Here is a 25,844-nt window from a genome sequence, read left to right on the forward strand (position 1 = left end):
GAGCCAAGGAGGAAGTCATGGTGCAATTCGCCTAGGGCCAAAGAAAGGAGGGATCCCCAAGAATGCTGCAGATTTAAACATGGCCTGCCGGGGCTGACCATGATCTGCCTTCCCCGTGGGAAGGGAAGGAGGCTCCACACTGAGTGGCGGGGGCATCTCCAACAGCTTCTGAGACTCCAAGGCACTCGGGGGCAACGCCCTAAGGTACAGCAGCAGCTCTGAAAGTACTCTGTTGTGACACTAGCTGTTGACAGGGAATTGTCAGATTCAGTTGGTCTTATTTAACGTGAAGAGGACGAAGGGGGTGCAGCACTCATTTATTAAAGGTCTCCTATGTTCCAAATAGAAACAGAATCTCGTTTTTCTACTCACAATCACCCTGGGCAGTAGCATACCCATTTTACAGAAGAAGGACCTGAGGTTCTCAAAGAGAAGTAACTTGCTCTGACAGAAGCCAGAATCTCAGACACTTCACTCTGAGTTGAACGGCTCAGCATTTTACATTGTGCCAGGCTGCGGGCACCTGCAAAATGCCTCCTGACTTGACCCATCGCAGGTAGAACCACTCCCTGGAGTGGCCTCATAGTTGCCGCCCGTGGGGCATTTGCAGTAAAGGGGGCTTGGCTTAGCCCAGCTCTGGGCTTCCCTGTGCCGGTGGGAGCTTCGTGTGAGATTCCCCCTCCTTCTGCCCGCTTCCTACTCTTTACTCCTCGTGCAAAAGGGTTGTTCAAGGAGACTCCAGGATTGGGGTCTGCCTCGTCACTGTCACCAGGAGTCTTTTTTTCTGACTGACTTGCCAGAGCTCCCCATCAGCCCTCGCCGCGCCTCTGGAAGCAAAGGGAAGGCAGCTGTGGGATCCTGGCTGAACAGAGTCCAGGTAAAGCAGGCTTGAGAATGGATGGATGGTGGGGGGAGGCTGGGGTGTCACAGGTCTGAGCACAGAGCCAAGGGGGCGGGGAGCAGCCAGGGAGGATTGTAGGTTCTGCTATTCGCTTGATTAAGGGGGTCAGCGTGTGTATGTGTCATCGAGGTGGGCAGGGAAGGGGAGGGCTGAGCGGGTGGGGGGGAGGATATATATATGCTGGTGTGGCTGATACGGCGGAACCGAGCCTCACATCCGAAGGAGCCAGGCTACTGACAGCTCTCAGGTAGGCAACTGCATGCGAACCCCAGCCCCAAGACAAACAGCTGGGAGCCCAGGGCTCTCTCCTCACCCTCTCTTTGTCCAGGGTGGATGCCGCTGGCCTCCTGGGGAATTATTTCTTCGTTCGTCTTAGTTTCAGTGCTCAGATGGGGGGTAGGAGGGGAGGGCTGAGGTTTTTATCCTGAAGAGACGCAGAAGAAGAAAGAGCTGAACTTGGAAATGAGAAAAAGTTTTGATTCCCCAGATGCGGCCCCTACTGAGAAAAGGTGAATGCAGGAGTGGGATTAGGGGAGGAGCAGGCACTGGGGCAGGGGACTTGGCTTTCAGGGCATCCTTGTGAGTGATTTTTCTCTGTGGCTGACTTCCTTTCTTTCCTCTCCCTCGTAGTGTATTCAGGCTGGTTTTCAACATACCACTGAACTTGATTTGGGTTTGAGTTTTTCTGTCCTGAGGGAACCCTTCTCCCTTATGCACTGAATAGAAATTGCTAGTAATGATGTGGGGAGAAGTGGGACCCGGGGCGCCGTGCTCGACCAGTACAGTGCTGAACACAGCCACTGTGTGTGAATCCCAAGTAGATTTCTGCAGGGATGACCTTGGACTCCCAGACCCTGAATTACGTGGCGGTTTCTTCTCTTTCTTTGCATGTTTCTCCTCCTGCCCATCTCTCCCACTAAAAGGTCTCTGAGGGTCCTGATGAATATAACGTTCAGAAGTCATCCAAACTCTTGCTCTTTCTCAGCCTCCTTTCTGTCTCCTTTGTGCGCCTCTCTCTCTCTCTCTCTCTCTCTCTCTCTCTCTCTCTCTCCCCCTGCCCCATGTGTGTCTCCTTCCCCTCCCTTCAGTACACCTCCCCCCCATCTCACTCTGAACATGGGCAAGTTCTGGGGGAATTTCAAGTAAAGCAGGATGATTCGGGAAATGGACTATTTAAAGCAAGCTGCTTTGGACTTGAATACCCTGATCCTGGGCTTAAACATCTGTGTTTCGCTTCCTCGAGCAGCCCATAATTGCCCCAATTATAACCAATAACATTGTTCGGCAGACTAACAAAAGATGAGCTTTGCATGGCATTTGCCAGCAAGCCTAAACCAGAGTTTTCAACATAGAAGGGGGAAAGTAACTGCCTGGCTTCTTATCAAAACCTCCCAAAGAAATTGCTGCTTTCTCATTGCCTGTGGGTGGTTGCTCCTTTTTCGCATTTATAAAGTATGGCAGGGAAATATTCAATATACTTCCACTGATGCTGTGATACCTTTAACAGAAAAGATTAGTGTTCCTTTGGGCTTGCTGAGTCCTCTGCAGGCGAGGGTGCCTGGAAAGACTGTCTTCAACCACCGCCCTAGTAAAAGAAGCAGCTTCCACCGTTCTGCATGCTGCCGTTCGAGGGCACTGTGGCCCATCCTGGGGCTGTTTTGGGGGTGCAGCTCTGTTCTCCATGGGGCACGAGCCCCTGCTTTATCAGCTGAAGGCTGAGGGTACTCCAGGATTTAGAGGATGCAGGAGATTTTGCATTGTCAATGAAGGGAGTAATTGCAGGATTAGGCTCAAACCCGTGCTCTCTGGAGCCTATGACAGGAGCTGTCACAAAGCTATTCTGTATTCAATCAATCAGGTATTTATCATCTACACTCCACCAGGCAGGGAAGTGCATGGCGGGGGGCCGGTGGATTCAACAGAGGCGACAATAACAGCCTTTTCCATGTGTACAATGATTTACATCTTCACGCTTTCACACCCATTATCCCCAGCAACAGCCCTGTGAGGTAGTGTCATTATCTCCTTGTTGCAGTTGAAGAAATTGAAGCTGAGAGGCTAAATAATGTGTTCAGGACTGAACTGGACTGAGCCCTGTGAGGACTGAGCCCAGCCCTCCTGGCTTCTGCACGCCACCCCCTCAGGGCCCAGGGTGCTTACCAACTAATGGGGGGGGGGCAGTGGGAGGAGGGGGGAAGGGGACAAACAATTAGAAGACAATGCAAGGCTGGCTGTAATTAAGTCCTAAATTGCACAGTCCAGACAGCAAGTGCTGGAGGGATTTGGAAGAAGGAACACATGCTCCAGAGATTCCAGGGGCAGGCAAGGAGGTAAAATTTGGATGGGTCAAGGGCTTTGGAGAGGGAGGTGGCAGCCAGGACAAAGGCACAGAAGGAGGGCAAAAGAATTCATTTTTATTGAAACCTACTATGTGCCAGGCAGTGAGCTAAACTTCTCTACGTGCTTATTCCTTGCTAATAAACCCTACGTTCCCTACACACAGTAGGGATGTGAGGTTTAGGGTGAGTGTTCTATGTTTTCATCAGCATGGTTCAGTGAGCCCCACCCCATAGCCCCACTGCTCCCAAAGCCCATGATGGAAACTTGCAATCTACCCATCACCCCGCATCTGGAGCTACATCCTTGGGAGGGGGTGGGCCCTTCTCAGAAAACGGAGTCATCATGACAGCATCTTGCAGTGGCTTGAATGGCTGAGAATTCATTAAGCACACTGGATTTTTCTAAACACTTTTATTTAAATGCCTATAGGTGCTCCCACTGTCTAACATGAAGGTTTCCCACTAACCACAAACCGTGAGATTTGGGGCACATCAAATTTGGGGGCAAGCTGATTTTTTCTGGGCATTTCCCTAGATAGGCTACTATCACGTTCAGTCTTGACTTTCCGTGATCCTGTGGTTTTGCAAATATTGGCTGCTGCCTCAGCATTGCAGAAACAAGTTTTGCCAGCTCTGAAGGGCCTGGCTTGGCAGGTGAAGTGCAAAGCTTGCTTCCAAGGAGTCCAAGTCCCGGTGAAAATATCAGCGAATCACCACACAGCGAAGGCTCAGAGCCAGCCTCCACTCTTTCCCCAACCCCGCACACCCCATTCATCATTTCATTCATTCAGCCAAGAAACATGTGATGATCCTGACAGACGCTGAGTAGCGCTAAATGCGGGAGGAAGACCGTCCAACTGTCCTCTGCCTCCTTGGAACCCACATCCATGTAGCTGAATGCTAACGAGTGTAGGCCAATGGTCTGCAAAAGGGGCATGGATGCCCAGCAACCCACTGGGCTTTGGGATATTAAATCCTTATTCTTTATGCTATTGCTCTTACTTTGCAGTGTACTGGGTTTTATAATGTATAGAACTTATAAGTAAGTTGGGAATGTGTGCTCAAAACGGATTGCTGGAGGTACAAAGTTAAAGAAGTTTGAAGATGATAGGTCTAGATTCATTGCTCTTTTGCTTATTTGTATTTTCGAATCTTTTTGAAAGACCATTAAGTGATTTTGTTATAAAAGTACATAAAAGCCTTTTAAAAATGCATTTACATTATTTTGACAGTGTATGTGGAACTGTGGGCAATTCAAAGTTACGGGAGATCAAATTTAAGAGCCATACCTTTCCAAGGGCATCTGGGTAGCTCAGTCGATTGAGCTGGACAACTCTTGATGTCTGCCCAGATCTTGATCTCAGGGTTGTGAGTTCGAGCCCTGCATTGGGCTTCAAGCAGGGTGTGGAGACTGCTTAAAAAAAAAATAAATAAAAAGTGTTACCTTTCTAACTTTGTGGCAGCTTTGACAGGAAATGTGTCTGTTGCCCTGCCCCAGGTCCTCTCCTGAGCCCCAGCTGTGTCTACCTCTGTCCCGTGCTGCCCCGAAGCCACTGCCTCATGAAACCCTCATCTTTCCTCCCTGTTCCCTCCTTCCTTCTTGCTTCCTCTTACCAGGAGAGCACAAATATCTGGGTATTTATAAAATAAAAAACATTAACCTTCTAACCCAATTGCCTCTTTCTAGAGAAGGGGAAACTGAGGCCCACAGAAAGAAAAGGTCTTGCTCAAGATCCCACAGGTAACTACAAAGTAGAAGTTGGAGCCCAGGCCTCTTGCTTCAAGGCACAGGGCTCTCATTCATTGTTCACCAGCACCAGGCACACTTGTCTCTGTAGGACGGGGGACTTGCTTTGCTCTCCACCTCCTCTATGCTCACTGCCTCCTTCCAGGTGGAAGCTTAGAGCAGAAGAAGGACCTTTTTGGATGTAAGTGCATTAGTCAGAGGAGGAAAAGACATTACAGATGCCTTCCTCAGTAAAAGCTGGTAAACAAGCAAAATCTCAGTGTAGGAGTCCTGTCTGCAATGGGTCAAAGAAATGGGGGGTGTAGAAGATAAACCCTGTGCCTGTAGGCAATGAAAAATTCTTCTACGAAGGGAAGGCAACAATAAGGATGTCACAATCAGAGAGGGGAAGCCTAGGGTTCAGGTTCTTAGAATGAATTCACTTACATGGAGACAGACAGCTGCAGAGATCAACGAGTAGCCGAGTGAGAGCATGAGCTTGGAAATCGGAGGGGCTTGAGGCTCACCTCTGCTGCTCCAAGTTACTTCTCTTCTTCCAGTCTCAGTTTTCTCAGCTGTAAAATGGGGATAATAGCACTTATCCCATAGGATGGATGCTTACAAAGCAATTAGGACAGCACCTGGCACATCGTATTATGAATATAATAGTGATGGGATTACTGTTAAATACAAAGAGAGACTATTCCAGTGAGATTCCACCAGAATCTGCCAACCTTTCTGAAGCAGAATCAGAATATAGGATTTATGGTTTCCCAGAACACACAATTTGATGTTCAAACACCTGAGGTTAAGCCCTGGCTCTGCTATTTATAAGCTGGATAATCTTTGGCAAGTTGCTTAACCCCTATGAACTTATGTGCCTCTCAAAAAGAGGTATATTATTTTCTTTAATTTTTTTCATGTTTATTTATTTTGAGAGAGAGTCAGAGCACGAGCAGGGGAGGGGCAGAGAGAGAGGCACACACTGAATCCGAAGCAGGATCCAGGCTCTGAGCTGTCAGCACAGAGCCCATCACGGGGCTCGAACTCACGAACTGCGAGATCATGCCCTGAGCCGAAGTCTGCTTAACCGACTGAGCCACCCAGGGGCCCCAAAAAGAAGTATATTATTAACCCTAGATGATAGGGTTTTATATGAATATGAAAAGCATTCGTCACCTGTAGAAGAGCAGTATCTTCACACATGGTTGATGAGAACAACATCTACACATATATGCCTCTATCAGGAGGCCACTTCTCCCTTCTCCACTAAAAGCTCCAAAATTACAGGCTTTCTCATAGGTCACGAGACAAAACTCAATTAACTTTTCGCTTCATACGTAATCCTCCAAACAGATAAGCAACTAATTATATTGCCCTTGGAAGGAAGATTACATGCAAATAGATTAAGGCTAACACACAGTGGTATTTTGTCTTCATAAACCGTGAGGCACAATTAAATTTAGGAGGTGTCACTACTGAAATAAAAGGTAATTAAACATTTCTTTATTCAATAAGAGATGTCCAGATTATAGTATCACCACACGGATGTGTTAGCCTGAGCTTGGGTCACCAAGTGAAATACAAGTAAATACAGGTAAAATTCCAACATATTCTGGGCAGTTTTATCTTACTGACTGTCAGTACTGTGCAATAAATGACAACCACCTGTAATGATCCCCACTGTGTAGGTGAGAAGACAAACACTCTCAGAGGTAAGATAATTAGCCCAGAGTCGCACAAAGAGTACAGATGAAATATAAATATAACCCATGAATTAACTAATTCCTCACCCTCATTTTATTTTTTTTTATTTTTTTATTTTTTTATTTGAGAGAGAGAGAGAGCATGCACATGCGAGTGGGGGAGGGGCAGCGAGAGAGCATCCCAGGCAGGCTCCATGCTCACATGGAGCTTGATGTGGGGCTTGATCTCATCACCCTGGAATCATGACTTGAGCTGAAATCGAAAAGTCGGACGCTCAACCAACCGAGCCACTCGGGAGCCCCACTTGCCTTCATTTTAATTGACATGAACTTGTACACAGAGCTACAAAAAAAAGCATGTAGATGTTGTTGAGATTTCTGACAAATGAAAAACTTCTACTGAGTTTTTAATACAGTTCAAAATCTAACTTAACCTAGAATGCAATTGTACTAGGTGTTGTGAGGAGTATACCAAAGGGTACAAAATATGGTCCCCTTTGTAAGGATTAATTAGATTTACTGTGAGCTTTCACTTACATTGATGTCACTGACATATCACAACCAGGATAGGCCTGAGATGGGCATATGTGGTCGGACCCATTTTAAGGATTCTTTGAATTGGAGGGAATAAACAGCTTTGTGTGTGGACGGTTTTTGCATAAAAGGTGGAGTCACTTTTTCAAAATGAGGAGTGGAAAGGACACAGAGGATAGGGTGGTTGGAGATTGGAAGAGCGACATATCAGGGACCAGCCGGAGGGCCAAGCTAATGCCAAGTAAATTCGACAAGGTTTGCCAAGTGCCAAACCAAGGACAGCTCATATTTTACATGCAGGGAGGCTCTCAAACACATTTTACACGTTAAATGTCCCAGGAGCTCATCTTCTTTCTTCACCTCACCCTAAAAACCCATTTACCCGGAATTTGAGATAACAAACATCAATCAATCCACCAGGCATTTCCTGAATGTACAAGTAGCCGCAGTTAATGAGGTTCATGAAAAACCTCAGCTGGAGAGCATTTCATTAACATCTGTCACAACTTATCAGCTCGGCCTATGCAAACATTATGTATTGCAATTGTGTATTGGGAAGGAAACAGTCCCTTTTCTCCTAGCCTTCCCTTTCCTCTGTGACATACAGGCACTGCCATCACGTGGCCATAGAGGGCACAGCCATGCCATTCTGGACAAGTGCTACACAAATGTCCCCTTAAGTAGAATGACTCAAGTGTAGTAGATTAAGGAATGTAAAGGCAAGTCTCAAGTTAAACAAAAGACATATGCAAGCAGTCCTAGAAAGAGTCTGTAAGTGTGATGAGCTTCTGTGGCTGGCGTACCAACACCTACTTAACCTGCAAATTTACCATACAACACTATTCCAACCATGCCCTCACAGCCGTTTGTAACCAGTCTTCTGCCACAGCAGGCATGGGGTTCCAGATTAGGATGGCATCTTGCCTTGCTCTGGAACAACGTGGTTCCCACCCCTCCCCAGGGGTCTTGAACTGAACAATTAGCTAATGGACATGTTATCAGTTACACGGGTCCCGAAGTGGCTTCTGTGCCATTAGTGGGGCCTATGCTCCTAGACACTCCTCAACTCTATGGTAACTAAGAACAAAAAGTGTTCCTAAAAGTCTCCACTGTCATTTATCAGACTTTCTGAGCACCTCTTAGGTGCCTGTTCACCCTGTGCTGGGTGCTGGAAATACATACCATAGAACCATAGAACCTGGTTCATGGTTCATAGAATCTGGAACCATAGAACATGGTTTCCACCCTTTAGGAAGTCACAGTCCAGTGGGAGAAATAAATACCTAAGTCAAAGTTTACAGTATAATGTCATAAGTGCCATGTGAGAGACAATGATAGTGTTATAAAGTGAAGGCTATGTACTGGGGCTCGCTCTTTCTTTCTTTCTTTCTTTCTTTCTTTTCCTTCTTTTTTTTTTTTTTTTTTTTTTTTAAGTAGGCTTCATGCCCAGCACAGAGCCCATCATGGGGCCTGAACTCATGACCATGAGATCAAGACCTGAGCTGAGATCAAGAGTCAGACACTTAACCAACTGAGCCACCCAGGTGCCCCTGGGTATAGTCCTGGTTATGTGCCAGGTGCTATTTTAACTGCTTACAAACATCAACACATTCATCATCATATGAGATAGGTACTATTATTGTCCAGTTTTTACAGATGAGGATCTGAGAGGTTGAGTTGCAGGTATGGAATCTGAACCCAGTCACTCTGCAATGATGAGCAGGTAAGAAAATCACAACTCTATCACACAGGTCTGTTGTGCCTGTTTGACAGGCCCCTGAGGCTCTGTGCCTTCCCACTGTGATATGTTTCACGATGCCATAGAAGCAGAGGAGATTCATCTAACTCAGACCAGGGGTTAGAGATGGCTTTCCAGAGGGGATAACTCTTGAGATGTGTCAGAAGTATGAGGTGGAGACAACTAGTCTGTGCAGAAAGAAGATCATTTGCCAAGATACAAATGCATTAAGGACAGGATAGAATTGGGAGCTATACATGATTCGCTAGGACCGGAAGAGACAGCAGGGTGAATGATAGGAGAGAACGCTACAAAAAGCAGGCAGGAGGAATACTAAGTCCCATTGGAGGTTACAGATTTATTTTAAGTATGAAGTGATGGCATCAGATGTGGAGATGGCTTGGTGGGAGGCCAGATCATTAGGTGGACTAATTAGGGGTCATCACAATAACCAAGGCAATAAGTCTCAATTACAGCACTGGCCCTTGGGATAGAGAAGAAAAATGCGTATGTTTATTTGTATAGGTGTTTGTCTTCATTGTTCATTAGCCCTGGACATCCCATCACCTGTAGGATAAAGCCCAAACCCTTTTGATGGCAAACAAGACCTGGTTCCATCTGGACCGAACCTCTCTTTTTAGCAGGGAGCTTCCCTCAGGGAGTGTGGGCAGGTGGCCCCAGTACATCGGCCTGTTTGCCTCACAGGCTGTGAGCCTGACTCTGCCTCTCCAAAGGCTATTTCTCGGGCCACTCAGATGCCCTCTTCTTTGTCCTCTTGGAAAACTGTCATTCATTCAAAACCCATCTCAAATGTCACCTCTTTGACTTAACAAACACTAGGACGCCTGGGGGGCTCAGTTGGTTAAGTGTCCCACTGCGGCTTAGGTCATGATCTTACGGTTCATGAGTTTGAGCCCTGCATCGGGCTCTGTGCTGACAGCTCGGAGCCTGGATCCTGCTTCAGATTCTGTGTCTCCCTCTCTCCCTGCCCCTCCCTTGCTCACACTCTGTCTCTCTCTCTCAAAAATAAAGAAACATTAACAAAATAAAAAACAAAACACTGATTGAGCATCTTTTAGTGGACATCCTCTTGGTAGGAGATGCTTGGATGACACACAAGAAGGGCTGGGGGAGTCTCCCAATATGGCCATTGGGTGAATTCAACTGCAGGATCCCCTTCCTTCTCTTATTGACCCTCTCCATTCCACATCCATCTTCTCCCAGGGCTTCCCGGACTTTAGCATGTGTATGGATCCCCTGAAGATCTTGCTAAAAAGGCAGATCAAATTCAGCAGTTCTGGGTTCGTGCCTGAAATTCTGCATTTCTAGCAAGACCCCAGCTGATGTTGATGCTGGACTGCAGACTGCATTTGAGTAGCAAGGCTTATACATTTTCTTAGTTTTGTCTGATGAAAAAGCAATCAAGGCGATAATTTTTATTTCTCTCCGCTGGACTCTGTTGAGGTAAAATTTACATATAGGGAAATGCACACAGGTTTTGGCAAATGTATACCCCCCCTGCGACCTATACCTCAATCAAGAACATCCACAACATTGCCAGAAAGTTCCTTTGTTCCCTTTCCATTTAATCTTCCAAATACAGATGTTTCTACAGGGACCCAAAATGATGCAGTCTAAGGAAATAGCTTTTTGATTCAGGAGGCTTGCTCACAGGATAAATTTAAAGAGGAACAGGAAAAACCGCACATCTTTCAGGCCATCCTACATAAAAATTATACACTACTGGTCCAACTAATAATAATTTGAGCTATTATCTTAGTGTCTTTGTTCATTTTTCAATAAATAACTCCACATACCTGGTCCTGTGTTTTGGATGGCCTCGCAGGGCGGACATACTGGCCCTGTGCTCAGGAAGCAAGCTCACCTCTCGTAGGGGAAACAGACAAGGAATCTGGGAGCTTCCTGGAAGAGCAAATTCTGGGATGTGGGGCTTTCCTGGCTGAGGCAGGGAAGGCTGGAGAGGAGGAGACAAAGGACACGAGTCATCCATGAACCTCACTGCACACGTCTCACTCATGCACGGCACTTTGCCAAACCTCCTTACGGATCTCATCTCTTCGCAATGGCCCTATGACGAGACAGGTAGCACTATCCCCCTCTTACAGACATGAAAACTGAAGCTTGGAGAGGTTGTCTTACAGCCACAAGTTAGTAAGTTGCAAAGTGAGGTCTGTAGCCCCCTGGAAGTGCTTGTGCACGTCGAGGCCAGCTAGGTGGCAGGAATCACAGGGGTGCTCCGCCTAGGATCCCAGACACTCACCCCTGCATGAACGGTAGGCCTAGCTGGCAGGAGCAAGCCTCTTGTATCCTTGACAACCCGCTCCCTCCTGGGAGGCGAATCTTGGGCCTGGCACCGTCCCCTCTGGTGGCATCCCCTGTGTGAGACCCCCCCCAGAAAGGCTGTTCTAATTGCAGCGCACCCTCACTTCCTTTAGTCTTTTAGCCCCCTGCTTCCTGCTCCTGCACCATGAAAATCCTGCTTTGTGACCTCCTGCTGCTCAGCCTCTTCTCCAGCGTGTCCAGCAGCTGCCAGAAGGACTGTCTGACCTGCAGAGAGAAGCTCCGCCCAGCTCTTGACAGCTTCAGCCTTGAGGTAGGCCATGGAATGCCCTCGTCTTCTTCTCCCTCCTTCCTCCAACCCGGAATGAGAAATTAAGGCCTTGCCCAGGGGGCATGTGACTCACCTGGTGCCACGTGGTCGATAGGAAACAGATGCTGACTTTAGCATCTTCTAAATGCAAACTCTGTCTTCTTTCCCCTTTTCCACTTCAAATAAAGACCTGCCTGTGCTGCCATTTTGCCAATAATTCCCATTATTAAATAATGCATACTCATTTTAGAGAATTTGGCAAATTCAGAGAAGTGTAACAGAAGAACGTTACTTTAATCCCCCCTGTCAGAGAAAGAGTCCTAGTTTTTCACTTGCTACATTATACCAGGATAATTTCCTCATGTTATTAAACATGATTTTAAGTTCTTTCTTCCTAGGAATACAGTATAATTTGTTTAACTACTCCCCTCCTGTTGAACATGTACGTTGCCCTCCATTTTTGATATTGCAGATAATTCTACAGTGAATACCCAAATGCTGTCTTATATTTTAAATTTTGTTTATATTTTAAATTTTGTTTTGGTTTTTGGTTTTTCTAGTTTTTTTTTTTTTAATGTTTTATTTATTTGTGAGAGAGAGAGAGAGAGAGACAGTGCAAGCAGGGGAGAGGCAGAGAGAGAGGGAGACATGGAATCGGAAGCAGGCTCCAGGCATTGAGTTGTCAGCACAGAGCCCGATGCGGGGTTCAAACTCACAAGCCATGAGATCATGACCAGAGCCGAAGTTGAACACTTAACCGACTGAGCCACCCAGGAGCCCCTATATTTTAAATTTTTAATTTGGGTTTCTAATCTGGCATTAAATTTCTTTTCCTTAAATAAACTGCTTTGTCAACTGCTTTCATGTCAGCCTAAAGAGTTATTCCTCTATTAAATCCAATATAACTCAATCATTTTTTCTTTGTAGTCAAACTTCTTTCAAAAGATGTCATAATTCAAACTCCTCAACCGTTAAAAACAACCAAAAGTACTGCTCCTTAAGGCGAGTGTACAAATATAGAACACATATTTACATTGGGCTAGCTCACTAATGATGAGCAGACACAGGCCCTACAGACCCAAACAGCAAGCTCTTCCCTCGCCTGCTCAGTGGGTTTCTACAGCATCATGAAGAGCATCCCCAGATGACTCATCCAAAGTTGGCCTGTCCTCATTCATCCATTTTGGTTTTCTGTATGCTGAGCACAGGGCCAGGCCAACGGGTCCAGGAAGCAGATGGATGGAGTCTGCAACCAGTGGGAGAGAAGATCCCACAATCCCTTCAAGAGGGCTTAACTACTGGATGCTGGGGAAGCACAGAGAGTGGACCCCAACCCAGACTAGAAGGACAGACAGGACTCTTGAAGGAACTGAAGTCTCTAAGGAAACCTAAAGAATGGGAGCGAAGAGGCAGAGAGGGTCCCAGGTGATAGAGAGAGTGGGGAGTACACGTTCAAATGCCTGTGCCAGAGGGAAGTGGCATTTATGGAACTGAGAAAAGCTGAGTTTGGCTGGAACACAGAAGGCCCACAGGCTTTTTCCGTGCAGCCCAGAGAGGCTTAAAAGCTCATCTAAAAAAGCACTTTGCCCTAGTCTTAGTAAGGAGAGCGGCCAACTTGGTTTACATGTAAACCAATGATGAGTTGATTAGGCAATAATCTGATCATCTCCACACTGCTAAATTCTCCATCTGCAGCCTAGACAAGACTGAAAGTTATGCACAAAGCTTTCATGGCAATGCTTTGTTTTCCCCCATCAAAGAAAGCATTAGGACTTGAACAGATATCTGTACACCCAGAGAGTAATCTACACTTGCAGCCCTCACCCCTTTGGGCTGCATCCCTTCTTATCTGCTCTCTCAGATGTCTGGAGCCAATTTGCAGGTTTCCTCCTCCCTGTCCTCTCCCAGTCAACTCGGTGGACTCGCCTGGTTCTCTTCCCCATTCCGATTCATTTTTTATTACCTCCTGGTGGGTTCCTGTTCCCCTCCCCACCCTCTAAACCTAAGTGATCAAGATTCAGGAATTCTTTCCTCCCCATACTCTCTCCTTCTGAGATGCCATCCCTGGACCCCAGGCCTTCAGTTCTCCCCAGGCTGTAGGGGACTCCCAAAGGTACACGCCTCACCTCCTCTCTGCTGGGCTCAATCACTTTTCATAGTTCCTGGGAAATCCCACTTCCCCTTCCCGGCCTTGCTAAGGCTTCAGGAACTTGCCCCACCATCTGGCACATGCCTCTCCCTTCATCTTAATCCAATACCCCTACTTCAAAACTCAGATTAAATTTCACCTGTGAGAACACTGTGCTGATTCTCCACCTGCCCCCAAGAGAGCCAGCCCCTCACTCCTTTGTCTTCTGACAGTTATCCGTATCTGCTACTCTCTCACCATAATGTGTGAGCTTCCTCTTCTGATTGTCCTGGGCATCCCCAGCATGCAGCACTGAGCGTGGCACAGAGCAGTACTCAATAAACATGTCCCATGGAAACTGTAAAATTGCAAGACCCTTAGTCTCCTAATAGGTCCATCCACTGCAGACGCTGCCGTGTTTTCACATTGGTGTCTTTCAAAGCCATTAAAGAATTTGTTTTCATTCCTCCATAGCATCTTAAATCTCTGGGGTCCTGAAAACGCTGTTAGACACTTCTTTGAAACAAGTTAAAATATGGCCAGTTACAGCCTCATGGTTGAGGGATAAATGCTTCAAAGTGCCTGCTGACCTTCAGAGGACCTGACTGCCTGGCTGTTTTGCCTCTAGTTTGTATTCACTTTTAACCTATTTTTAAACGTTTGATGAAATGCCTAGAATGTTGGCAACCACACCTCATTTCCAAATCTTGCAACCTTTTTCCACTCTGTGAATTATGGGGGTTGGGGGGAACTTAGATATTTCAGCAAGGGTCACCTTCCCAATCCCTCCACTAAGTTATGTATTACTGAGCGATTCCTAGGACCCCCTAAGTTCTTGGTTTTATCAAGAAGTTCTGCATTTCTCATTCCAGGTCAATGGTCCAAGTATGGCTGGCTTTTTGTTAGACTATAATTTTGGTCAGTAAATGACTCATACACTCAAACCCATTGCAATATCTTGGGCTCCTTCCACCTAATTATGAATGGCACTTACCCCCTCAGCTAAAGTAGAAAAAACAAGATTCGCTGAGTTGTTTTAAAGACAAAGGAGAAAGTAACCCTCAAGGTCTGGGGAAATTTATCTAAAACTCCCTGGAACTTGATTAATAGCAAAAGAAACTAACTTCTCGTAGTGCTTTGTATCTTCATTACACAAAAACTCTTCCTAGTTAATTTGCAGTAAGAGTTCCTAGCATGTTTTTCTTTTGCACTATTCATCTGCTTGCCAATTCGTGTTAGCCCTCAGACATTCTAGAACAACCTCCTAAAACAAATAGCTCCCAAATGTCTCTTGGTCAGAGGCGATTTGATTCTTTAGTGGCAGACGCTTGACAATATCAATGAGCTTCCTCGTTTCCTTCCAGTGGGCTCATGTGCCTATTTCCCTAATGTTTGATCTCAGATGTCCAAATGGCCCTTTGCTCAGTTTCCCCACAAACCCAGCTTTACAGATCAATTTGGCACCAGTCTGAAACTTTCCAGATGCTCATCCACACTCTGGCTTAATATAGAAATGTCATCAGTGTGGGCTGCGAAAATGTGTCCAGCTCACTTAAGAGGCCATTATCCAATCTCTGGAAAGAGGCTGGTGGGTCCCTTAGACCAGAGTATTAGGCATTAAGCTCATATGCCCATCTGGCGCCACAAATGCTGTTGTGAATTTGGATCCTCCACATTTGCCCCAAACCTTCTCCTAAATCAAGAGTTGAGATGATTTTGTTAGTACCTAATGCATCTAACAGTATGTTGAGTCTCTGTACAACCTATGCATCTGGTTTGATCATAGAATTGCATTTTCTCTGATTGACACACAATCTAATTACCATCTGGGCTTAGCAACCCAGGGGCTCACAGAAGATCTAATAGCCTCTAGGTTTAACAACCTCCACCTGTTCTTGTAAACTGAAGGCACAGAACAGTTCAACAAGCATTTGGGGCTCCTATACTGTGAGGATTGGACCAAGTCCGCTCACAGTCCTTGTTGGTGCCAAAATTTGACACTTCTGCTGACTTTCCCAATACTATTAATGCTTTTCCTTTTATCCTGGAAGGTAGGATTCCTCAGGCTCACCACTGTGGACATTTTAAGTTGGAGAATTATTTGTCATGTGGGGCTGTCCTGTAGGATGTCTACCAGCATCCCTGACCTCTACTCATGGGATAGCAGTAGCATCCCCCCCACCCCCACCCACCGTATGACAACCAAAAATGTCTCCAGATATTGCCAAATAGCTCCTGGGGACAAAATTGTCCCCAGAGACACCCACTGCTATACAGTAATAACCCAATAGGATTTTGATCTGAAAGAACATCCTACAAATTGGTTCTACCTACCTAGTTTTATTCAAAATATTTCAGGAGCAGGCTAAATACAGACCCCAGTAACCCTTTCTCTGAAGGAGACTCTGACCACTTCCATGATGACACCTTCCTCAGAACAAGTTCCAAAGCAGGATTTCTCACAGTCCAGCCTCCAAATCACCTGTTTGTTAAAAACGCAGATTCTTGGGCCCCACCCTTGGCTTACTAATCAGTGTCTCCAGGGGTGTAGTTTAAGAATTTACATTCTAGGGGCACCTGGATGGCTTAGTTGGTTAACTGTCCGACTCCAGTTCAGGTCATGATCTCGTAGTTCATGAGTTGGGCTCAGGTCATGACTTCGCGGTTCCCAAGTTCGAGCACCACATCAGACTCTGTGCTGACAGCTCAGATCCGGGAGCTTGCTTTGGATTCTGTGTCTCCTTCTGTCTCTGTCCCTCCTCTGCTCACACTCTGTCTCTCTCTCTCTCTTTCAAAAATAAATAAAAACATTAAAAAAAAAGATTTTGGATTCTAACAAACCAGTAGCAATTCTTAAAGAACACTCAAGTTTGCAGGTACCATTGTTTTAAACTCTGCTATCCCTACCTATGAAAGTTGTCTATCATTCCTTCATACCCAGTGACATTGTGGGTGTGAAAAAGTTGGCACTGATGATATTCGTTCTGTCAGCATCTCTGAGGAAAATCTAAATGGCAAAGACATGCTCAGAAAGCCCACGACTTGTGTATCAACAGGGACCCCTGTCACCACCTATGGCTAGCAGGGGGCCGTCGGGGGAGGGCTTGGCAAAGGGTGCACCTTGGAAACCTTATCAGTGAAGAGGAGTGGCACTCCCACTGGATACTGTCTCTTTCCCTACTCTGACCCAACAGAAAATGAGCAATTTTCCCATTAGAACGTTACCTTTGGTCTCACAAGATCCTTACTCTTGCATTAATTTCCACCAACTTGTATTGCAAGCACACAGAGCTCCTGGGCTGGAACTCAAGACATTTGGTTTCTTGTTCAGGTGATACGTTGTCTAACAGTATAGTTTTGGACACATTACCGAATCTCATCATAACATGCAAACATGGACTACGTCAGTGGTTTCCAAACCCAGGCAGATATCAGAATTACCTGAGCTTTGTAAAAGTTAAGTTTTTTTTTTAATGTTTATTTATTTTTGATAGAGAGAGACACACACAGAGTGTGAGTGGGGGAGGGGCAGAGAGAGAGGGAGACACAGAATCTGAAGCAGGCTCCAGGCTCTGAGCTGTCAGCACAGAGCCTGACATGAGGCTTGAACTCACGTACGGTAAGATCATGATCTGAGCCAAAGTCGGACACTCAACCGACTAAGCCACCCAGGCGCCCCTGTAAAAGTTAAGTTTTAAATGCCGGTGCTATTCCTCAGGAATTTAACTGGCTTTTGAATTCTGTCTTTTTTATTTTTTTATTTTTTATTATTTTTTTTTTTTTTAATTTTTTTTCAACGTTTATTTATTTTTGGGACAGAGAGAGACAGAACATGAACGGGAGAGGGGCAGAGAGACAGGGAGACACAGAATCGGAAACAGGCTCCAGGCTCTGAGCCATCAGCCCAGAGCCTGACGCGGGGCTCAAACTCACGGACCGCGAGATCGTGACCTGGCTGAAGTCGGACGCTTAACCGACTGCGCCACCCAGGCGCCCCAAATTCTGTCTTTTTTAAAGTTGAGATGATTTGGGGGTGCCTAGGAGGCTGTGGGTTGGGCGTCCAACTTCAGCTCAGGTCAGGATCTTGCAGTTCATGAGTTTGAGCCCTGCGTAGGGCTCTGTGCTGACAGAGCACAACTCAGAGCCTGGAGCCTGCTTCAGATTCTGTGTCTCCCTCTATCTGTCCCTCCCCCTCCCCCCCTCTCAAAAATAAACATTTAAAAAATATTTTTAAAGTTGAGATGATTTCGATTCACACCCAGACCAAGCAGAAGGGCAGACTTAGGGTAGTGAAAGTCTATTGGATGATTAAAAGTAATACTGGATGATTAAATCCACCTGCTAGTAAGAGAGACCTAAAGTAACAGTGGCTCAAATAAGACAGAGATTTGATTCCCTATGCAGAAGTTGGGAGGTGGGCAATACAGTGTTGGTATTGTGTAGCTCCTCCACATCACCCATGTCCCAGGCTCCTTCCCTTTCTGCTTTATCTGTATATGGCTGCCGCCCTCACATGGCTTCCATACCCTGAGTCACCTCATGGCTTCAAGATGGCCACTGGAGCACCAGCCAAAATGTCCACATTCTAAGCAGGAGGCTGGAAGAAGGGGAAGAAGAAGATTAAAAAAGGATGCTTTTCTCTGATAAGTCAGCCCCCTACTTTCCTCAGAAGCCTCACTTGGTCACTGCCATTTATATGTCATTGGCCACCTCTGGCTACAAAGGAGACTGAGAAACATACATGAGGCCTTGGGCAGGACAAGTGTCCTGTTAGTAAAGGTATCCAATGCGCATTGGCAGTCTCTGCCCCAGAAGGGAAGGTAGGCTTCATTCTTTACAAATTGTGTTTTAAGTGCTAGTCAGACACTTTGGTGGAGATACCAGACAGGGATCAGAGAAGTGTCTGGAGTTCGATAGATATCAGATGCTGGACATATAAACCTGGGATGCCCTAGATGAAATGACCATGATCACAGAAATGAACAGTCACCAAGAGGTAGATTATAGAGGTGAGAAGAAAGAATCTTAAAGATAGAACACAGGAAGAAGGTGCATAGTCTGAGAGGTGAGTGCAATGTCAGAGAATTTGGGGGAGGGTGTGGTGCACATTGCCAAATGCTGCAAAGTCAGAGAGAATGAGGGCTAATTGGATCTGGTGACCAGAATTCACTGGTGGTCCTGAAGAAGGCAGTTAGTGGAAGATGAGGGTGGGAAGCAGATTTCAAGGACATGAGAAAAAAATTGAAGATGCTGAGATAGAAGCATGAGTGCAGACCACATCTTGGAGAAGCCTGGTGAGGACAAAAGAGAGTCAGGGTCAGGGGTGGCAAGGGGTTGCGAGAGAAGTAGGATTGGAGGAGACATTTTCTAGGGTTTGGTGGAATGGCCATAAGGTCTGTGATATAGCTGCATGCACATCTAACTCCTCGGTTAGGGGTCAGGTTGGAAACCTTGCTCGTATTGGCATATCTGTGCCTCTCTGAACACCGGGGCGAGGGTTTTGCTCCCCAGATAGGGGGTACTGGGCACACACACCAGTCTTCTGATGTCCTGCAGCTGTCCAAAGAGAAGCTGCAGTGGGATTTTCACAGAGAAGCATTCAAAGTGAAGCCAAAACAGCAAACAGTAAGAAAAATTGGAGGTAGACGCTTCCAGAAGACCCAATCAGAGACAGGAATGTGGGAGGCAAGGCCAAGGCCAGGATCAGTTAGGAGGGACGTGGAAACAGCATGGTCAAGCTGTTGGTCTAGAGTAGAAGTGGGAGACGCCTGGAGAGACAGAGCAGTGCCGGAAGTTCCCAGGGGCCTGGCAAGTCTAAAAGATTGCATCTGATGGCCCCTCTTCCCCACCTGGAACCCAATTGCCCAACCTACCTACATCCCAAAGGGTCTTGACCCTCATTCTCTAGAGCTGATGCACAGATAGTATAACTAGAGTATGTGGGATAAAAAATGAACACCAGGGTTCATCTTAACACGGTGGCCTTAAAATAGCCTTGCAGATTTCAGCACATGCTTTGACATCCCCAGTTTTTTAAGCCAATCCAACCTCTCCCAAGCCAAAAAGAGAACAAAATAAAATTCTTCTTTGTGGGTGCCATGAGTTGTGTCTGGCTTCAAAAACTCAACGAGGGGCACCTGGGTGGCGCAGTTGGTTAAGCGTCCGACTTCAGCCAGGTCACGATCTCGCGATCCGTGAGTTCGAGCCCCGCGTCAAGCTCTGGGCTGATGGCTCGGAGCCTGGAGCCTGTTTCCGATTCTGTGTCTCCCTCTCTCTCTGCCCCTCCCCCGTTCATGCTCTGTCTCTGTCTGTCCCAAAAATAAATAAAAATGTTGAAAATTTAAAAAAAAAAAAACTCATTCTGCATTAACTTTCTGTGTCACCTGGGACAAATTAATCTCACCTCTTTGAGTCCCAGGTTTCTTCCTTTGTGACATGACGGAGCTTGGCCAGATCGTTTTCTGTTTCTTTATAACTTGGAAATTCTGTGAACCAAAGTACTGAATGGTGACTTAATAAAGAGATGCTTCTGAAGCATTTGTATTGGTATCGATGTAAATTTTGTATACAATAAAAAGACTACTGGCACACCTGGGTGGCTCAGTCAGTTAAGCGTCCGACTTCGGCTCAGATCATGATCTCACAGTTCGTGGGTTTGAGTCCCACATCGGGCTTTGTGCTGACAGTGCAGAACCTGGAGCCTGCTTAGGATTTTCTCTCTCTCTCTTTCTCTCTCTCTCTCCTCTCTCCTCTCTCTCTCTCTCTCTCTCTGCCTCCCACTCATGCTCTCTGTCTCTCAAAAATGAATAACATTAAAAAAAAAGAAAAAGACTCTTTGGACTAATATAATAGGCATTCCTGGTCCTCCTCCCTTCTCCCACCTCTGTCTTTGCAGGTGTGCATCCTTGAGTGTGAAGGGAAGGTCTTCAGCAGCCCTCTCTGGACTCCATGCACCAAGGTCATGGCCAGGGGCTCCTGGCAGCTCAGCCCTGCTGACCCAGAGCACGTGGCAGCTGCCCTTTACCAGCCAAGCGCCTCCTCCGAGATACAACTGAAGCGAATGCCTCGCATCAGGAGCCTAATCCAAGCCCAGAAAGGGACAGAGCCTGGCATGGATGAGACTGGAGAAATGGAGCAGAAGCAGCTGCAAAAGAGGTTTGGGGGCTTCACCGGGGCCCGGAAGTCGGCCCGGAAGTTGGCCAACCAGAAGCGGTTCAGTGAGTTCATGAGGCAGTACCTGGTCCTGAGCTTGCAGTCCAGCCAGCGCCGGCGCACTCTGCATCAGAATGGTAATGTGTAGCCGGAAGGGGAGCCCCTCCCAGCTGCACCATCCACTTCAACCCATGAGTGAGTTGGGCACGAATGAGCTGGGGGCCAAAGGAAACCTTATATACCCAACTGTCTTAGCCTTCCTCCTGGGCCTGGAAGCACATTAGCCCCCAGCCACATACACACACCCCACACCACCTCAAGGTGTTCAGCCTCTGGGAGGGGGGGGGGGAGTCAATTCACCTCCCTGCCTCCTACCCACCCTTTCTCTAGGGAGCAAAGATTTTCCTGGGATTACTCCTTAAGGCTGACCACTGCCATTTAAAGATTGGTTACCATGGGGATAATAGTAGCATGTTAAGATAACTAATTCCTCTATAGCTCTCCAGCAGCTCAGTTACTATGGGGACAGTTAAGTGGACCAATCCTCCTATCCGGTTGCCATAACAACCATTCAATTCACCTTTCCTCATAGACTATCTCTAAGAACCAATAGCTAGACCTACCTTTAGCTATCCGCTGCCTGATTTCTGTGGCTGTGCTGTTGCTATTTCACCTTCAGAGACAGCTTAGCTATCTCCTCCTCTACCCCCTGTATCTCAAGGTGCCTGGATTCCACAGAAAGCACTACACTTTCCCACTCTCCCCCATCAAGGAGTTCTTGTTAGGACCAGGAGTTACACTTTCTGCTTTTCTTTCTTCCACTTGTCATCTGTCCATACTGCCACCTTGCCAGAGATGGACTGATTTGTTGATGTCAATGGCATCATTACTGAGCAAGCCTTTGAGGATTTGGCCCAACTGACCCAGTAGTTTTAGAACAGAGACTAAGAGATCATCATCTTTCCTCACTTTCTTCCCAGAGGCCATTTTTGTTTTATTTTGTTTGCTTGCTTGCTTTTATTCCTCTCTCCGTCCTGGCCATTACTCCCATGGGAATGCTTATACAGGTACTAAAATACATATCAGATAATAAACATCAAAAACCCTAGTTTATTGCCCAGTCATTACAAACTCCACTTTCCTCAGCCCATCAACCTGTACATAACTTTGAATAGCATAGGAAACTAGCACAGTGGAATTTTCTGAAAATCTAAGAAAATCCCACCCATCAAGCATATGTGCCTTAATTCATATTTGGGATTCTGATTATCGTCAGAGCCTCATACCTCTTCTCTAACAGTCTAGAAACTTACCCTAATGGAAAGAATTAACCAGTTGGTCAAAAACATTCCTCAAACATTACCCAAGTTGGGGGGGTCTTCCCTGACTCAGAAGCAGAAAACAAAAAAAATGTCTATATGTGCTGTTTTGTTTTGCTTCCTGTATGTCAAAGGTAGGCAGATCATTAATAATCTTGATTCAAATGGGGCGCCTGGGTGGCTCAGTCGGTTAAGCGTCCAACTTGAGTTCAGGTCGTGATCTCACAGTTTCTGAGTAACAGCCCCATGTTGGGCTCTGTACTGACAGCTCAGAGCCTGGAGTCTGCTTCAGATTCTGTGTCTCCCTCTCTCTCTCTCCCTCTCCCATTCCTTCTCTGTCTCTCAAAAGTAAATAAATGTTAATAATCTTCATTCAAAGTATATTAATACAAATGTTAATCTTTGGCACCCACACTTCAGCATGGAGGCAGCCCACATAGCTCCTTGCAGGTAATCTGGTTTGCAACAGGCCCATTGCCAAATAGAGACATATGTATTAAGTTGTGAGGAGAAGCCTGCCCTGTATATTTTAGCAGAATGACTAATTTCCGAAGGCCCTGAATTAACCCACGCCATTTTTGAAGTCATACTCTTGGATCCTTAACCGACACCCTATTTCTTCCTAAGCCATATTTGCACATTACCTAACTCAGTATATCCTTCAGAAGTGGCATGGATTGGATTCTTTCAAATCTCAGACATTTATTCTTCTTTAAAGTGGCTCTTAAGGGACACTGAGGCTCTTGTCTAATTCTGAACCACAACCGTTTTCTTTACCTAAAGACAGTTTAAAATCAATTACATTAGCAGGAATCAATTTATTTAAAAACAGAACAAAAAGAAATGATTTCAGCCCCTATTCAGGCAACTGATTTTCCTAATTTTCTATTAAGCTTCCCGCTGAGAGGCACTGAAACATAACTGGCAACTAGCCTCTGTCTGCTGCTTTGCTCAAGATACGAAGTTCTTGATGGAACCATTGGAAACGTTAACCAGTTCATGTTGGGTATTATTGATTGCTCTCCTTCCTCTTACTGTAACGATCTCTGAATTTCCTTTTGGCACACATTCATGGTAGCTGAGTTCCGATATGGATACGTACTTATGAGTCCACAACAGGCAGCTTAAACCTTGTCTTCACTCACCCACACATAGCCCAGCCAGCCCTACACATGCCTGAGATTTCTCCATCTTGGGGGATCCTGTTGCCAGGGCTGTTCTGGACTTCTGAGATATCCAATACTAATCTAGACTTAGAAGGTTAGAGGAAGTAGGGCCACCTAACACCGAAATGGGATAAAGAGCCCTATTTAGAATGCGTAATGATGTGTTCGGAAAGAGGGACATGGCGGTCCAGTCCTAGACAGAACTGTGAAAAGGGGCATCTGCTTACCATCATTTCCCCTGTCCCCACACTACTATGTCTTATGCCCCCATGCCCTAACCGTTGTAGACAGTGGAAAGTGAGCAGATTCATTCATGGTGAGGAATTAGTGAAACTTGGTTTAAAGAGCCATAAATGAGAACACTATTTAGCCTCAAGAAATGAATTGAATTACTACATATGGATTCCAAATACTAGGGACAAGAGAGCTGTTTCTGGGCATGGGGCCTATGTTATGCCTTTCAAGTCCCAGCCCACAGACCTCCTCTTTATTCTGTGAGTCCTACCGGTAGACTCAAGGTGTCTAGAAGTTAGGGAACCCTACTTGCCGTTTTAGTGGCTATTTATTCCATTGATAAGCTTTGTATTGCCTCCCTTCTATTGCTCAGTTACCAGGACAAATAGGATTGAAAGGTCAGGAAAACTACAGAGTTTGCCATTTTAATCATTTCTGTCTCCCCAGGTGTCCGGGTGATCCCCAAAACAGCATGTCTCCAGCCCCAGACCTGCCGGCTGGGAATCGGGATTCCTTCTTCCCCAAGACACTGAGGCAAGCTTTGCCTCCAGGTCTCCACCCCAGGGTGGAGACCCTCCCAGTCTGTCTTTCCCTCCCCACTACCCCACCCCGCCCCCATGGCATGTTTCATGATAATCTTGTTGCTGCATCAGAGTGTATTTTTGTAATTCCTCCAGCTAACATATTGACAGCCTCATCTTTCCTTCTCACTTCCCTCTTTCCTCTTCCAGGGGTGGGTCAAAGGAACAGGAAATCAAACCCGGGGTTTTGACTTGTCACTGCCATAACTTGTTTGTAAAAGAGCTGTTCTTTCTGGCTGATTGTTTTAAACAGATATTTCTCCATTAAACTTCTACTCAGCAAACGGTTAATAAGTCGGTTGGCTGTATGTACATCTGAGGAGTCTGAGAAGCCCAGACTCCAAACACACCATCAGCGCTGCCTCTCTTGGGAAGGAGAAGCAAAAAGCACATGGCTCTGCTTTATATAAAGCACGACGGGCAAGAACACGGAGCATAAACACTCTGACTGCACTGCATCTCTAGCAAGTGCATGAATGGATGAGCGGGGAGGGGAGAGGCAGGGTGCTCAGAACCTCCCAGTGCCTGTCAACATCACCGTTGGGGAGGGTTGCTGGTGGAGACACAGAATCCACCCCGTTTCTCACTCAGAAGGAATTTGCATTTTTAACAAGTTCCAAGTGATGCAGATCTTGCTGTTTTGAGACCACTGGATTAAGACATGAGGAAAAGGGCAGAGCCTAGATGAACTCGCTGATGTCATGTTTATCTCCAATTTAACACGAAACATGTCAAGGTGTAACTGTCAGGCGAAGAAACATATGGTGCACCCAGACAGGGCAATTGAGGAGACTCAAATGTCTAGAGTGTATACTAGGTGATGGGAAATCAGTCAGGAGGGTAAGGAGCTCTGCTGGGGAACTGGAGAGCCCTGCTGAGCTCTCAGTAGGGAACCTTAGCCATTCAGACACTGCAGGAAGGGCTAGGTGATGCAATCCCCCAATTTCTCTGTCCTCCAGCCCTTCAAACCCCAGTCTGTCACCTGTGGGTCAAACCCAACTAGAAGCTGGAAAGTTAGGGAGTCTGTGCATGCAGCCATAAAGGTGAGCCTGGGAAGTACAAATTGAGAATGTGTAGCCCAGAGTCACAAGTGATGTAGAGGAGCTTGGGCAAACGGCAGTGGAGCAATAGATTCTACTGGGACTTTTCTTGGGAGGCAGGGGACAAGGGAAAACGGGGCAAAAGAAGCCCTGTGCTCTACCAGGAGGTAAGGAAAATGGCCACCCCCATACCAGCTTTACATGCTGCTGGGCTTGAGTGATGTAATCCAGCCCCTGGGTCTAGGGGCACACCACTCTCACCGCCAGGGCCTTTTAGGGGTCTCCAGATCCTGCTCCCAGAGACGCCTATGGTCCCGGAAGCCAAAATTGCTTAAAGCAGCCCCAGTGCACAAGGATGGGAGTTTGCTTTCTGCTTCCCACGTAGGCCAGCTTTTAACTAGCCATTTGGGCCATCACAGTACGTGGAATCAAAGAACTCGGGGAGTGTCCCGTATTGTTCCCTAAAGTCAGAACCCATTCCATAAGCAGAAAAGGACTTATTTTTTCCTAAGTCATTTGCCAACTCCTCAACCAACTCAGGGATATAGCCAAGAACACGCTCCCCACTGTCAATACAAGCAGTATATAAAATGGTTCCTACCTGGATTACAATCTTAGTGCCGTTATTTCACAGTTTATGACCTGGGGTAAGTTATTTGACTTCTGTGC

General features: G+C 46.4%; 1 protein-coding gene across 3 annotated transcripts; it reads left to right on the forward strand.

Annotated features, from left to right (window-relative positions):
* Nucleotides 1-425: 425 nt before the first annotated feature.
* On the forward strand, nucleotides 426-24,426 carry PNOC (prepronociceptin). 3 transcript variants are annotated; one of them, XM_040466258.1, is made up of 4 exons: nucleotides 426-877; nucleotides 11,401-11,558; nucleotides 20,579-20,972; nucleotides 24,002-24,426. In XM_040466258.1, exons 2-4 carry the CDS (start codon nucleotides 11,433-11,435, stop codon nucleotides 24,085-24,087), a joined length of 606 nt encoding a protein of 201 aa, XP_040322192.1. In that variant the 5' UTR covers nucleotides 426-877; nucleotides 11,401-11,432; the 3' UTR covers nucleotides 24,088-24,426. The 3 variants fall into 3 exon arrangements, with proteins under 3 accessions (XP_040322192.1, XP_040322268.1, XP_040322108.1); XM_040466334.1 differs by lacking the exon at nucleotides 426-877 and adding an exon at nucleotides 893-1,148 and having other exon boundaries at nucleotides 20,579-21,030; XM_040466174.1 differs by lacking the exon at nucleotides 426-877 and adding an exon at nucleotides 893-1,148.
* The last annotated feature ends 1,418 nt before the right edge of the window (nucleotides 24,427-25,844 follow it).

This window comes from Herpailurus yagouaroundi, unplaced genomic scaffold, assembly GCF_014898765.1.
Source record: "Herpailurus yagouaroundi ecotype Mexico unplaced genomic scaffold, PumYag 28, whole genome shotgun sequence".
NCBI lineage: Eukaryota > Metazoa > Chordata > Mammalia > Carnivora > Felidae > Herpailurus > Herpailurus yagouaroundi.